Source organism: Phragmites australis, chromosome 4 (genome assembly GCF_958298935.1).
Source record: "Phragmites australis chromosome 4, lpPhrAust1.1, whole genome shotgun sequence".
Classification (NCBI taxonomy): domain Eukaryota; kingdom Viridiplantae; phylum Streptophyta; class Magnoliopsida; order Poales; family Poaceae; genus Phragmites; species Phragmites australis.
This window is the reverse complement of record NC_084924.1, coordinates 25,443,866-25,460,716: the sequence shown is the minus strand read 5'-3', so window position 1 is coordinate 25,460,716 and position 16,851 is coordinate 25,443,866. Positions and strand designations below refer to the sequence as shown.

Sequence of the window (16,851 nt, the reverse complement as noted above, 5' to 3'; positions counted from 1 at the left end):
AAGGTTTCGTGGTTCATAATCCATGACAAAGGTGACAAAGTCATCTCCTAGTGATTTTTTTAGATCTTTGCATCTTGCTCCTCCTAAGTTCCAATTCAGAAATCATGTCACTGACACTCTGATGAACAGGGTCATCAACTAAAAGATAAGAGATATCGGCCTCCTTCACCCATATGGGAAAGATGTGCTCCAAGAATGTCACATCCCGAGAGTCCATTATTGTGTTAACAGCAATGTTTGAGATCTCAGAACGGACAACTAGAAATCTATAGGCTATACTTTGGTGTGCGTACACCAGAAAGACAATCAACAGTCTTTGGTCCTAATTTTCTTTTCTTTGGTTGGGGAACATGTACTTTGGCTAAACAGCCCTAGGTGCGAAGAAATGACATATTCGGTTTTCTCCCTTTCTATCCTTCATAAGGGGTTTCCTCACGATTTCAAGGAGCGACCCTTTTCAGGACAAAGTTAACTGTGAGAACAACCTTACCCTACCATGAGTTAGCCATACTAGAATTTTCTAACAAGGCGTTAACGAAGTCACAAATCGTTCGGTTCTTTCTCTTTGTTACTCTATTAGCCTTTTGTGAGTATGGTGGCATAAACTCATGGATTATGCCACTTTCTCCACAAAACTCAGAGAAATCCCTAGGAATATATTCCTTACCTCTGTCAGACCTCAATCTTTTTATTGTCTGTCCTAGCTGGTGTAACACCTTGATTTTCAGATTTCTCAAATTTCTAAAAATTTTCAAGAGTATTGAATAGCTTCACTAATAGTATAGGTTTAAAACCTATTTTCTTTATCAATCAATCAATATAGGTTATTATTTTCTATGCATTGCATACTGAGTTTTGCTAGGAGCTAGGTAAATACATTAGAGTTCTTTTTCCTTTTCTTTCTCTTTGGTGTTTTGAGGGAAAAAGATTTTGAAAAGGTTTTTACAAAACTCAATAGTGAATAAGTTAAGGATCTTAATGGTTGGAATTCAAAATCTTTGAATTCATCATCTATTCAATCTTTGATCATACCTGGTCCTTCTCCAGGTCAATTCAAATCTTATCCAAATCCTTGTTTAAAGTTAATCTCTCCTCTTTCTCAAATTCTACCCAAAATCTAAATTCAAATTCCTTATCTACTCCTATTCTTGTTCAACCTCAATTTTTTGTTTATCTTAAATTCACTCTAAACTCAATTCAAATTCAAACCATATTCAAATTTCTCTAAAAAATTTCTTTTCTAAACCCTAGATATACCTAAAGTGTCTTTGGGCTCAATCTTTCTCAAGTCCAAACCCTTAGCCAAGTCTTCTAAGATGGCCCAACAAAGGATCCACAAAATCTGCAAATTTTCGCAGAGTCCTGTATAGCCTCATCTTCTCGTGATGTTTTGGAGTTCAAAACGGCCTCAAATGCAAATCTTGACAATACCAAAGTTGTAGGTCTCGTCGAGGGCTTCGATTTGAACCTATGGAAGTTCTCTTTTGGACAATGGAGCTGGGAATTATGGCCCCCGAAATCAGTGCTGCGCAGAGAAGTCCGAATTCAAATAGTTTATCTTGTGGCGCATTTTTGGAAATCAAGATGACGTTTTCAGAAATTCTAATGACTACTAAAGTTGTAGAACTTTTCAATTACAACAATTTAGAATCAAGAAATGTCTAATTTGGAGTTCGGACGATGGAGATATCATCCTCGGAATACAGAGCTGCGAAAAAGTAAATCGTAACCGACTCGAACTCGAATCCAATTCGTGTTCGGTTTGGACTCCACCTCAACCAGCCGCCCCTAACCCTATATATATGAGTTGCACACCCTCTCCTATCTCTATTGCACACCCCCCAAGCCCTAGAAGTCGCTGCTGTCTTGCCCGTGCATCGCCGGAGCGCCGCCGTTCGCTGAAGCCGCCACCGCCGCCCGTGAAGTGCTACGTCGTCTTCTCCGCGAATTCTTCTTCCTCGGCCATCAAAGCAAGATGAGGACCTCTTCTTTTCCTCTCTTACTACTGTTTTAGCATCATACTAAGTCCCTAGCCAAGCCCTAGCCCCGGCTAAAGCCTAATCTACGCTGCCACGGTCATCACCGTCGCGGACAGCCACGAGACAGCCGCGCTGTAGCTGATTGGCATCGATGTTCCCGACCGACAAGAGGTCAAATCACCAATCCCTTTCACCGGTGCATGTCCCATGATGTACCCCACGCCCTCACCAACCAGGTCGGCCAGTAGATTAGCCAAACTATTGAAATCAAGGTCGAAATACCCGTTGTCTGGTTTCTGGACTCGTTCTGCATGTGCACCGGATTTGCATTTGCGTCCCCTGTCAATCCGAAAGCTGTATGGATGCGCCAACCACGTCACGACGTGTCCCATGGAGTCTTCTACATTACCCTAGGAGCCCATCCCCGTTTGTGTAGCGACACGACCAGGACGCCATTGACAACCACAACATGGTTGCAGCCATCAACCGTTTCATCTGTGCTGATCTTCCTTCCTCTCAGTGGATGATCTACTAAAACCCATGCCATAGCATTGTGTTACCGGGTTATATGAACATCCTTGTTCAAACGGTTCCTCAAAATTCATAGCCAATCTCTGGGAACGTGAGCGTCTTCGTTCCTACATCTGTTCGCGATCATCACCAAACCTAGAAGCAGTCATCGCTGTTTTGCCGCTACCTCGGATGACCCCTTCCAAAACCAACCATACCGTTGAGTTTGTCTTTCTGCGTTCTACGCCATGCTTCCCTCATTTCACTAAAACACCACTGAAACTGCCTGTGCCTAGGTTATGATTCTGCTTGTTCTTTGCCTGAAGCTACTTCTTTGCTGAAATCTCTGTTTGGAATGCCTCTGAGCTCTTCAATCACACAAAAGCTTCCCGATCATCCCTTTCATATATGGGTACTTGCTGAAGGGCTTCAACCCTTTTGCCATATACTCGTTCACAAGCTTACTCTTCTGGCTTCTCCAAAGTTTGGCAATCATTTTCATAGCAGCCCTGCAACCCTTCGCCTTCATTTTCTCTGGAAATTCCATAAATGTATTGATGCCATCATTGAACAAGGTGTTCTTTTGAGCCACATTGAGGTCATTGAACTTTGGAAGGGTCAATGGCACCCTCTCCCAAGCATTAAGGCATGCAAGCTTCTGCAATCTCTGTAGGGCCTTCCTCTCCGTAGGCATACCGTCATCATCGATTTCCATTATGGTAATCTTGTATGTCGGGCACTTTGCTTGTGCCCTTGGCCTTCGTACTGTTGCTCCACTAGAACCTTTGTCACACCCGGTTTTAACGGACAAAACCAGATGCGGCTTATGTGTGCTCAGGATATTCAACACACATAAAGACGTCATAGGTGAAGTAGCAAAAGCAATACTTTTATTAAATAAATATTAAATTCTTACAACAATTGACATATATTGTCTTCTATGAAGATATCTTCAGCGGAACAGAAGCATTGGTGCCCAACAACACTGCAGGCAACCGACCGGGAGACACACGCCTAGAACGTCACAACCTCGTCTTAATAGTCTTCAACATCTGCACTCACTGAGCAGCAGCATACATGTCGCATAGTGTAGGGAAAATAGCAAGTGTGAGCACATAGAGTACTCAGTAAGTGTGGGAAATATAATGATATGCAGGCTTATATCAAGAATAGGCTAACAAATGGTATTTTTGTATAAATGCGAGTAATAAAAATATATTTGGACTCAAAAGCATTAAACAATAATTAAGTGAATGTAACCCATACAGTCCAACACGCAGCATACAAGGCTCCCCACCTTGCACACCATAACCGTCTAGTACTCCATGTACTATAACCAAAACCATAACCATCTAGTACTCCCTCTACCAGAACTATAACCACAACTATCTAGTACTCCCTGTACCAGAACAATAACTACAACCATCTAGTACTCCCTGTACTAGAACCATAGCCACAACCAAACCCATAACCACAACCCACTAATCATGTGAGGATCCAAGTCTCTTATATCCGTGAACACGGCTGTTATAACAGTTTTACACTTTGCAGAGGTTGTCCAGCTTTCCTCACGAGTCAGTGAATTCCATGTTGCCGTGTTCGCGAAACACTTAACACACGCCAGTAGTGTGCCACCAAGAATCACTGCATGACATTTGCCACTAACCAGAGACTAATCCAGTATGTGTCTACCCACTAGGTTTCATCGTCAGGCTTTACGCAAGCTAAGCTCCTACCCAGAAGCCCCCTTTTGTGCTGACCCAATACACACTAGATAGACTCTAATCAGTATGTCACGCCTTACCCATATCAGCCTCGTGGTTGGTACGTTACTTCTTGGGTTGTCGCTCCATGAACCCGTCCTTACTTAGGTTACTTGAGCAAATACTAAACCAACATCATAACTATAACAACCATCAAAACTACTTTGCTCAAGGCCTAAGGTTCCATGTTGCTAGACCATTAACACATTAACAACTATTGTTGTACATGTTCATTAGTCAAGATTATGACACTTCTCAACATCCCAAAAGCATGGCTAAGCAATCTACCCATAAAGGACACCTAACCATAAATCATCTAGGTTCCAAGGGATGATAAGGGAAAATCCTAACATAGGTGATTACCCATCATATTAATAGACATTGTATGAAGTTTTGTAAAATAAAACATTTAAAACATAGGTTCAATATGATCAAGGACACTTGCCTTTTTCCCAATGCTACTCAGTGTTGTCGAAATCTTGGTCTTGAAGTCCCTCGAACAGCTCCGGAACGTTATCGACTAATCGCGAGAACTACCGACAAACAACACAAAGGAAAACACTAAGAACAATATACCAAACATCATTAGAATACTTTAAAAACACTATGGTTGGATAGGGATGATTTTAGAAATGTTTAGATGCAAGAATCGCCTAAATCGGAGTTAAAATGAAAAGAGAACAGCTTTCGAGAGATGGATTAGACTGAAAGAAAATACTGATTTTCCGGAACTATCTTCCTATGGGAAAGGCATTATTGCGAATCACTGTGTCAGACTTGACAACATCCTTATGCAAGATTCAAGAAGTGTAGGGCAGACTAGACTTCACTGACTAGGCTAAGAAGAATGATAGGGCGCTGACTTGGCATGCTATGCAAGTACCATCTTAGATTAAAGAAGGGATACGCTGTTATCTAGTATCGACCACCTATGATGGATCAAAAAGGCTAAAGGTTGTGCTTCTAGGTTAAGGATACTACTGGTGGCTCTATGTAGCGGTGGTGGTTTGGGTTTCATCGAAGATGGCGATCGGGCACGTAGCCACAGACATCGATGTCGGCTTCAGTGGTGTTTCAGTGAAACAAGGGAAGCATGGCATAGAACGCGGAAAGATTAATGCAGCGATATGGTTGGTTTTGGAAGGGGTCATCTAAGGTAGCGGCAAAACAACGATGACCGCTTCTATGTTTGGTGGTGACCGCGAACAGATTCAGGAACAAAGACGCTAGCGTTTCCAGAGATTGCCTATCAAATTTGGTAAACCGTTTGAATAGAGATGTTCATATATCCCAAGAACACAATGCTATGGCATGGGTTTTGGTAGATCATCCACTGAGAAGAAGAACGATCAACGGAGATGAGACGGGTGATCGCTACGACATGTTGTGGTTGGCAATGGTGTCCTGGTTGTGTCGCTGCACAAACGTGGATGGGCTCCTAGGGTCACGTACAAGACTGCATGGGACACGCTGTGATATGGTTGGTGCATCCATATGGCTTTCGGATTGACGGGGAACGTGAATGTAAATCCGGTGCGCGCGTAGAATGCGTCCAGAAACCGGACAGCTGGTATGTCGATCTTGATTTTGATAGTTTGGCTGCTCTAATGGTCGACCTAGTTGGCGAGGGCGTGGGGAACATCATGGGACATGTACCAGTGAAAGGGCTTGGTGATTTGACCTCTGGTCGGTTGGGAACATTGATGCTAATCGGCTACAGCGCAGCTGTTTCGCGGCTGTCCGCAACGGCGACGACCGTGGCGACGTAGATCGGGCTTTGGCCGGGGCTAGGGTTTGGCTAGGGACTTAGTATGATGCTAAAACAGTAGTAAGGGAGGAGAAGAAGGGTCCTCACATTGCTTTGATGGTCGAGGAAGGAGGATTCGCGGAGAAGACAACGTAGAGCATCACGGGCGGCAGCGGCTCCGGCTTACGGCGACGCTCCAGCGACTTCTAGGACTTGGGGGTGTGGAATAGGGGTAGGAGAGGGTGTGCAACTCATATTATAGGGCTAGGGATGGCTGGTTGAGGTGGAGTCCAAACCGAACACAAATAGGATTCGAATTCGAGTCGGTTAACATTTCCTTTTTTGCAGCTCTATATTCCGAGGAGGATATCTCCATCGTCCGAACTCCAAATTGGACGTTTCTTGATTCTAAATTGTAATACTCGAAAAGATCTACAACTGTGGTAGTCATTGAAACTTCTGAAAACTTAATCTTAATTTCAAAAAATGCACCACAAGATAAATTATGTGAACTCGGACTTCTCTGCTCAGCACTGATTTCGGGAGCCATAACTCCCAGCTCCATTATCCAAAAGGTGACTTCCATAGTTTCAAATCGAAGCTCTCGACACGACCTACAACTTTGGTTTTGAACTCCAAAACATCATGAGAAGATGAGGATGTCCGGGACTCCGCGAAAATTTACAGATTTCGTGGATCCTTTGTTGGGCCTTCTAGAAGACTTGGCTAAGGGTTTGGACTTGAGTAAGATTGAGCCCAAAAACACTTTAGGTATATATAGGGTTTAGAAAAGAAACTTTTGCAGAGAAATTTGAATAGGATTTGAATTTGAATTGTGTTCGGAGTGAATTTAAGAGAAACGAAAAAGATGAGGTTGAACAAGAATAGGAGTAGATAAGGAGTTTGAATTTGGATTTGGGTAGAATTTGAGAAAGATGAGTGATTGGCTTTAAACAAGGATTTGGATAAGATTTGAATTGACCTGAAGAAAGATCAGGTATGATCAAAGATTGAATAAAAGATTGAATAGATGATGAATTCAAAGATTTTGAATTCCAACCATTAAGATCCTTAACTTATTCACTACTGAGTTTTGTAAAAACCTTTTCAAAATCTTTTTCACTCAAAACACCAAAGAGAAAGAAAAGAAAAGGAACTCTAATGCATTTACCTAGCTCCACCTCGCTCCCCCCTCCTCCTCACCGACATTGCCTCCTCTCCCTCCCCCTCCACCTCGCTCCCTCCTCCTCCTCACCGACATGTTGATTGACTCAAAACTCAGCATGCAATGCACAGAAAATAATAACCTATATTGATTGACTGATTAAGAAAATAGGTTTTAAACCTATTCTACTGGTGAAGCTATTCAATAATCTTGGAAAATTTTAGAAATTTGAGAAATCTGAAAATCAGGATGTGACAACCTTGTTGCTCAGAAGTCTGACTGGGAGCTTGTCTAAAGGATCCCGATGAAGACTTGTTACCAGACATCTAATTGATATGAATATGCAGATACAATTGTATAAGTATTAGTAACTATATTCACTTTTATATGAATTTATGAAAATATTATGTATTTCTTATCTAAAGCAAATGATCCTAGCTAATTTCTAATAGGCAAAGATAGGTATGGCCCGAGTAGGTTTTCATGCTCTTGTATGGTTCTAGAGAAAATTTTGGCAGCACCTCCCCACTGTTCTACAGATACACATCTCGACAATGAGCCGAGAGGGTGTGTACCCAAAGAAAAATAGGGAAACGCCACCAAAATTCTCTCTAGAACTATAAAAGAGCACATAAACCTACTACTAAGGTCACATATCCTCGAATTGTCCAAAGTACGCAGATAATTCAGGAGCATCTTCTTATAAATATGACTAGTTGCTAAGTCCTATTTATAATCAAACACTACCGAACGGGAGACGAAGTAATAGGTTACGCAACCTAAATTCATTTTGGGGTTTTTCTTACAAATTTAGTTTTAATTTTCTAAATGTCATCATCAAAGCAAAATTGGATACCAACATGTGTATTGAAGCAAAAACATTCTAATAACATGATCTTTCATAACTGAAAGTAACTAGTAAAGAGCAGCATAAGAGTGTCTGGAATAACATGAATTTGCAAGTATGATACAGCACCATGTCATGTTGAACATTGATATAAATTCATATATATTGAAGCAAAAGCTGAACAAGTTTGATATGACCAATATTAAGATTCTAGAAATAATAGCATGTGTATTGAAGCAAAAACTGAACAAGTTTGTTAAATACAATCATTGCTCTCATATTCATTTACTTAATTGGCTCCAGGATTCGAGATCTTGCTCCATAATTAAGTCAGTCTAATTTATCACTTATTGGGCTAGAAAATTAAATAACAGCATGCGTATTGAAGCAAAAGCTGAACAAATTTGTTAAATACTATCATTGCTCTCAGATTCATAAACATAATTGGCTCTAGGATTCGAGATCCTGCTCCCTAATTAAGTTACTCTAATTTATCACTTACTGGGCAAGAAAGTTAAATAATCACATTTTTGTTCTAGTTTCCTAGTTAATATATTTGTTGTTGCTCAGGGTTCCAAGATAAACAAGGACCAGAGCAACAGATCAAAGCAGAACATATCATAGAGCAACTAGACTAATCATCACCGTGACTATCAAGAGTAGACTAATCATCATTTTTTATGCCCAATCAAGAGCAGACTAATCATCACAGAGCAAATTGACTAATCATCATTTTCTATGCCTGGTATCAAGACTAGACTAATCATCACAGAGCACCAACAAATCTTGCCCAATTTCAGTCATGGTGTTGAGGAGGAGGGCGAGGGCGAGGAGGAGGAGGGTGAGGGCAAGGAGGCGGCGTCGGTGAGGAGGAGGGGGAGGGAGAGGAGGCGGTGTTAGCGAGGAGGAGAGGGAGAGCGAGGTAGAGGGGGAGGGAGAGGAGGCGGTGTTAGCGAGGAGGAGAGGGAGAGCGAGGTAGAGGGGGAGGGAGAGGAGGCAATGTCGGTGAGGAGGAGGGGGGAGCGAGGTGGAGGGGGAGGGAGAGGAGGCAATGTCAGTGAGGAGGTGGAGGGGGAGGGAGAGGAGGCAATGTCGGTGAGGAGGAGGGGGAGAGCGAGGAGGAGGGGGAGGGAGAGGAGGCAATGTCGGTGAGGAGGAGGGGGGAGCGAGGTGGAGGGGGAGGGAGAGGAGGCAATGTCAGTGAGGAGGTGGAGGGGGAGCGAGAGGAGGCAATGTCGGTTTGGAGGAGGGGGAGAGCGAGGAGGAGGGGGAGGGAGAGGAGGCAATGTCGATGAGGAGGAGGGGGGAGCGAGGTGGAGGCATCAGCGAGGAGGATGGGGAGGGCAAGGACTTAGGCAAATTTGGGATAGGGTTCTAACAACCATTTATATAGACAGATCATTAGTGATGGGTTATTTCTGTGACCCGTTACTAATGACTAAGTCATTAGTGATGCACATTAGTGATCTAGATACGACAGGTGGGCCTGACAAATTTTTCGAATGCTAGATGATCCTGATGTCAGTCGTACTTAGTATTCTACTGTTTATCATCGAGTCTAGCACAGAGAGATATATGTATAGCCAAGATTCGAATGGATTGCTTACCACTGGCTAGCGGATGTCTTACGTCGACACTGTGTTATTTATTTATTTAAGTATCAAATTAAAGTTTCAATTTATTTTATTTTTCATTTGAGAAACCCGACAAATGTCTAACAATGTTAATCTAGAGGTGGTTTGGTTCTTACCTCTTATAAGTTAAGCTAAAATTTGATCACGCCTAAAAAATTTGGTTTTCATTTAGTTTAAGGTTAAAATTTGGTCACGCTCTATAGTAAAGCTAGATAAAATTTTAACTTAAAATAATTACTATGATGTTTAGCCGGTCAAAATTTTAATTTAATCTTAAAGCAAATACTACTTGATCAAAATTTTAATATATGACTCTAATTTTAATATAGCTAAATTTTAACTTGCTTCTTACAGCCGAGAAGCAAACAGCCCTCTAGTCTCTTGTTCCCCTGCCGGCCGGCGGCCTGATTTCCTTCCCTCTCCGCCGATCACCACCGCCCGTATCTCGTCCCCTTTCGGCAGAGCGCTAGGCCACCAGCTCGAGGGCGCCATAGCGCCACCGACAGAGGGCGCAGGGCGGCGTCGCCGTCCAACGTACGAGCAAATCAACAGAGAGAATCAGAGGCCCAGAGCCCCAAAGGCCGAGGCAAAATAAAGAAAGACTTGGCCCAACACAGGTGGCCTCGAACGCTAGCAGCTATAAGGCCAGACCACGTGCCCTCCGCTTCCCATCGCCAACTTATCATCCAAGCCAGCCCCGCCGTCCCCGCCGCAGGAGACCGACCGAGGCCGAGATGACCACACCGGAGACGCAGCGGGAGCCGTGCCCGGACCGCATCTTCGACGATGTCGGCGGCGCCTTCGGGATGGGCGCCGTGGGGGGCTCCGCCTACCACTTCGTCAAGGGCATCTACAACTCCCCCAACGGCCACCGCCTCGCTGGCGGTGCTGTGGCCGCCCGCATGAACGCGCCGGGCATCGGGGGCAGCTTCGCCGTCTGGGGAGGCCTCTTCTCCTGCTTCGACTGCGCCATGGTATACGCCCGCCAGAAGGAGGATCCCTGGAATTCCATCGCCACCGGCGCCGCCACGGGTGGCCTGCTCGCCATGCGCCAGGGCCTTCTCGCATCCGGCAGGTCCGCGGTCTTCGGCGGCGTTCTCCTCGCGCTCATCGAGGGCGCTGGGATCATGCTCAACCGCGTCTGGGTCGGCCCGCCGCCGGAGGACCCGCTGCAGTTCCCCGGGCAGGACACCTCCCAGCCCGCACCCGTTGGCTTCCTGGGCGTGCTGCCGGCGCCGCCGGTCGTGGTTCAGGAGATCCCAGTCCCTGAGTCTGCCCCGACTGGGTGGTTTGGCGGTTTGTTTGGGAGGAAGCAGCACGACAAGGTTACAGGTGGGGATCGCAAGTCGGAGATGTTGGAGTTAGACTTGCCCAGCACGGCCGTTCCCTCCTTCGATTACAAGTGAAAAGGGTACGGTTTTCTTCGATCTTGCTCGTGAATTGATGTTGATTTGACCCCCCCCCCCCCCCCTCGTTGAATGCGGGGTTTTCCTTTTGATGACTGCTGGTTACGCTGTTGTTATGTTTTGTGGAAAGATATGAACATATGTGTTGCATGTCGGGTATACATTTTCATTTTGTTAGCATTTCCTTTCTTTATGTTCTGCACTTCCGCCTGATATTTTTGTGGGCTACTTAATCGCTTATATAGTTATATATTTACATTGGCTCTGTTGGGAGAAAACACTACCTACAGTTCAATCGTTCTAATGTTTTACAGATGGCTTCATGATGCATGTTGAGCTAAAAATATTTATTGCTAATTGGTATATGCATGATAAGTACACGGATTTGGAATAACCTGAGCAGGAACGACCAAATTGATATGCACGTGCCTTATACTACTAGTTCTGGTGTTGCTTGTATTTTAGTTTTTCTGTTTTAAGGAAATCTGAGATACAGAAGTCCAAGGTTGGAAAACAACAATAACGATAATGCTAACAATACTGCATTTTAACAAATTCAACTACAGTGCAAGCAAATTAAAATCATATTGGAAGCTGTCTGAAGGATCAGAGTAGATAACTTGTGGGGCAATTCTTTCGGTAGAATGGATTAGTACAGAGATGTGATACTTACAGGTTATGCAGTATATGCTTTTAAAATTCTTGAAATTTGTTAGGCTCAATTTTGAGTCAAACTAATGTAATCTTTCAAAATAGAAGGAAAAATTTCTTGGAAGAAAAGGTGCAACATTGCGAGTAGAAAGAAACAGGATAGTTGATCACTATTCGGTGCCTAATGGGTGCAAGCACAGAGCAGAATCAGTTGATTGTGTGTCTTGAACTAGAATAATTGCTTCACATTCAATGGTATACTGTCATGAAGCATATCCCAGATGATTTCGAAGTTGTACAATCAAGAAATATAATTTCTCCTGCTAATTTCAATTGTTATATTGTTATTTAAGAAATCGCCACTTGTTCACTTGATGTTATTAGTAGCAAGATGTGCTGATCACATTTGAATATCTTAATATCTACTGGAGTTGGGACTTTTATTTTGCGTCAAACTCAAATATGAATGTAACTGGGGCTGTTTGGTTTGATCACAAATTTGCCCCACCATACCTTACCAAAATTGCCCCCAATATGGCGACTAGGGGTGAAAACGGATCGGATACGGACGGATAATGGTCGTTCCGTATCCTTATCCGTATTTTTAACTGAAAACGGAATAGAATACGGAAACCCCGGATACGGAAACGAATGCAGATAGTATCGGAAACAAATACAGTGTGAATATGAATCAAATACAAATACAGATCTGGATATCTGTCAAATGATAAAGATCCCTTAAATTGTGCATATAAAAACAACAAAAATAATAATATAGTATAACTTCACACATAAGGGAGATAAATTATGCATATAAAAACAACAAAATTAACAATGTAGTATAACTTCACACATAAGGGAGATAAATTATGCGATAAAAACAACAAAAATAACAATGTAGTGTAACTTCACATATAAGGGAAATTCTAAGTAGTTAGCGCCGTGGTGGGTTGTTGCCCTATTGGTGATGGTCATGGACTTGCTCTTCAATGGGTTGGGTGAAAAATTGAAAACGGATATTATCCGTTTTGAATCTAATCGGATATTTGTTTCCGTATCCTTATCCGGCGCAAATATCATTTACGTTTCCTTATACGTATCTGAATAAAAAATATCCGTATCTGTATCCGATCCAAAATTATCCGTATCCATATCCGGGTAAGACTATCCGTATCCATTTTTCCAGTTACAAAGCAGAAAATATCCGCTCCGTTTTCAAGCCTAATGGCGACCCATGGGTTAGCCAAAGATTGGCAACAAAATAAACTAGGATTGTAAGTGGGAGGAGAATCTTACCAAAATTTTGTAGCAAACCAAGTGCTAGCTAGCCAAATTTGGTACCAAATTTGGTCAAATTTTGGTAAGGTAAGCATTGTCAAACATTGGCAGCAAACCAAACATTATTCTCAGTACAACCATGCTGTTCATTTTGGTGTTTTGTATTTTGAAATAACCAGTTTGAAAAGAGAAAATCTACGATTCGCCATTGAATAACTACTGATTCTACAATCCGCCATCGAATAAATTCTGTTTACTTCTATACCATCGAATAAATATTTCAGTTCCTTATATGCTATCGGCTTCCGATACTGCCCTCCGCTATACTGTTCATAAACAGTACCCCAAGAATAAAAAAAGTTACAAAAAATATGTCGATTTTTGTGCACGCTCTATAATTCATAATCAACCCATTTTAACTGTATTCACCTAAAAATACTGTGTAAAATTCAAACTAAAATTTCTCAAAATGAGCTACTTTTGTAATACTGTGCATTACAAAGAACTAATTTTTTCACCGCGGGAGATAATTTTAGAAATTATTACATCACATTAGAGGAATATTAGTAAATTTTCTCAGATTTTTTGTAAATTTTTATGAGGCTTAAAAATTGCAAGAAGTTACAAAAGTAGTACATTTTGAAGAATTTTAGTTTGAATTTTATACAGTATTTTTAGTGAATACAGTTAAAACGGGTTGATTATGAATTATAGAGCGTGCACAAAAATCGACATATTTTTTGTGACTTTTTTTATTCACGGATACTGTTCATACTGTTCATGAACAGTGCAGCGGAGTGTAGTATCGGAAGCGGATGGCATATAAGGAACTGAAACATTTATTCGATGGTATAGAAGTAAACAGAATTTATTCGATGACGGATTGTAGAATCAGTAGTTATTCGATGGTAAATCGTAGATTTTCTCGTTTGGGAATTGGCAGTTGCCCCTGTCATAGGCTGCAAACAGTGTTCTGTTTATACTTACTGCATCTGGTGTTGCATCCTCTGTGAACAGTGATGGAGCAAGCTAGCATGAAATCTTTAGCCGCCTCTTAATTTCTTAGGTTTATTAGCTATGACAGTTCTAATCTTTTTAATTGGATCCATTGACGATGCATTCTGAACATGGCTGCTATTCATATGAATATGGTTCCAAACTCCACACATTATTCTCTTTTCATTTCCTGTGAATCTGTATCTCTTTCTATCAATTTGAATTTCAGTGTCTGAATTCTGAATATTGCTAATATGTTTTACAAGCTTCCAAGAAAAGATAAGAATTGGTGTTCATATATGGCTACAAACACGTGGTTGGCCACTTATGGTTTGATTGCCAAGTCAGTTGACTGTATGTGAGAAACCCAAGTTGCAATGTGCAAGTGTAGGTATGTATTCTGGTGTGATGCTTTGGAACTGAATTTTGTTTGACAGATGGCTAGAGGACGAGACTGTATATCTTTTTTGTGCGCACATGCTGGACTTGTTTGTTCACTCCGTGATACAGAATTTTTGGCTTGCTATACGATGATTGCCTATGTTCCAAGTTTCAAGGATGTGTAATTTCATGGGGTTTGTGCATGTAACGTAGGAATATGTGCTGGAACTTTCTCTTGTTTCGTTGTTGTTGACCTAATATCCTTTATGCTAATGAATTCCGTGTTTTCCTGTTGTGCGGGCCAGGTCATCCTACTACTGCTTGCAAGGGGCATCAGAAGTTTCAAATGACTCCAAATGCCAGGAGACAGTAGGTTGTATGACAAAATCAAGCTTATCCTTGAGTGCCAGGACTTGATTTTATTTGAGCAATTCACTCGAATCAAAATAAAATTTTGACCGCAGACCTCTAGATAAATACAAGTTCATGATCTTTTACTCGTCTTATATAGTATTCTGTGTCAGAGTTCAAAGCAGCTCGAGATGTCTTCATTCCTTATGTCGTATGTAGTGCTTCAATTGGAAGTGGGAAATTGAGATTCAGGGCACTGTGTTCAAAATTTGTCTTTGCAGATCCTTTAACTTTGTTTTGTTAGCACTACAATTTCTGTCTATCTGTATGTACATTTGCCCCTTTTCTATTGTATTTGTATATCTGCAAATGATCGCGGAGAAGGGCAAATGATCGCTATCTCCTTAGGTTCGCTAGCTTACTGCTGACCTGGCAGATGAGTTTATTGACATAGCAGCAATCACTTATGATTCATGGATGGATATCAGCACAAGTAGTATTTCTCGATCTTTTCATGAATCGTCACTGATGAAGATGTTACGCTGGACGGACAAAGAATCCATGTCAGTGTAATTGTCCGGCTTGTTGTGTTGTGAACCTTTCTGAGCAACGTACAACGAATTAGGAGGAGTTGATGTGAAATTTGAGGGTTTACGGATCTGCTTGACCGCAGCTGAAAGTTTAGGGACCTGTTGCTCCTGCCACACTGCACAATGTTTTAGTTCATTTGTTTAGTTGTGTGACAGCTATAGAATCTTGTTTCTTTGGCGAGGAACTGTGGTAGTTGGCATGCCAACGCCAGACCATAGCATCTTCGCTGATGAAAGATTTACAAAGCCGGAATGACGGATCGGCTTGTATTTCATTGGATCATGATCCTATGTTTAGGATCAAGTAGAATTGCATAGAATCGGTAGGATTATACATAGATAGGATCCTAAGCCTAACAATCTTGTTGTCAACATTTAAAATAGGGTGATACTTATGATTAATCAAGTTTTATTAGTTTAATTTGACATCATTTTACTATTTACATGTTTGTAAGTTAAATAATGGTATAATTAAGTTTAATTGCACTTGACTTGAATAACTACACTTAAATTTATAAAATTTAACTAAATTTATCAAAATCACATTATAGACTTATATTTTTTTAGAATGTATTGTAATTCTTATATAAAATATATGTTTCGAAAATCTGATGTAATCATGATTCTATGATCTAATCCTATCAAGCGAAAAGCAAAAAAAAAAAAAAAAAAATCATACCTAGAATCTTGATCCTTACAACCTTGGACATGACTATAGGAGGTGGACGAAATTATTACTCCCTCTGGTAATAAATACTTATCGTTTTGGTCAAGATCTGGTTAAATTTTTAAAACTTTCACCGTCAATAGCTTTCAAAATATTTAATTTGAAAACATAAAAATTGCATGTGTAGATTTTTCTTGAAAAATATTTTATAATATTATATTTTTATTAGATATTATAACCATATTTTAATAGAAAAAGTGATCAAAGTTACACGTTGAAGATTGTAAAAAAATAAAAGTGACAAGTATTTATGACCGAAGTAAGTATTTGTGATCGATATTGGAGATGTCAACGACAGAGCTATTGATGAGTCATATTAGCACGGAGGACAACGTCAATGACAAGGCGATGCCAATGACAACTGTATTTGTGTTCCAGTCCGGAATAAGAGATGGATCGGGTGTTATCTAAAAAAAGAGATGGATCGGGTGGGGAAAGGACTTCGACGGTCAACTTAATAAATTGTTAGAAAATTTGAAGTTTTACAACTAAATGTAGGTCTATCTTGATCTCTTGAAAAATTCGATTCTATCTTTTAAGGGCTTTTAGCACTATATATACGGGGTATAACTCCTTATTATAGAACACAGATGAATAAATAAGAGAAAGATTTTCTCCTACATTATGTCTCCTTTATGCAATTGTTTTTGTGAGGGATCTCTGGACTACATATGGTAGTAGTAGTTCTTTAATACGTTATCAACACGAAGCTCTATTAAAAACCAAATTAGCGGAACAAATCTATCTGCGACCGATCTACACTGCATCGACATCGTCGTCAAGCGGGCAAGTCATGGCCTAACCTATATACCCTACGCGACACAAA

At 41.2% G+C, this 16,851-nt stretch overlaps 1 protein-coding gene across 1 annotated transcript; it reads left to right on the top strand.

Annotated features, from left to right (window-relative positions):
- The first annotated feature begins 10,310 nt into the window (after window positions 1-10,310).
- LOC133914281 (mitochondrial import inner membrane translocase subunit TIM17-1-like) lies at window positions 10,311-14,988 on the top strand. Its single transcript, XM_062357402.1, has 2 exons — window positions 10,311-11,056; window positions 14,663-14,988. The coding sequence occupies exon 1, from the start codon at window positions 10,380-10,382 to the stop codon at window positions 11,049-11,051; it is 672 nt and encodes a 223-aa protein (XP_062213386.1). The 5' UTR covers window positions 10,311-10,379; the 3' UTR covers window positions 11,052-11,056; window positions 14,663-14,988.
- The last annotated feature ends 1,863 nt before the right edge of the window (window positions 14,989-16,851 follow it).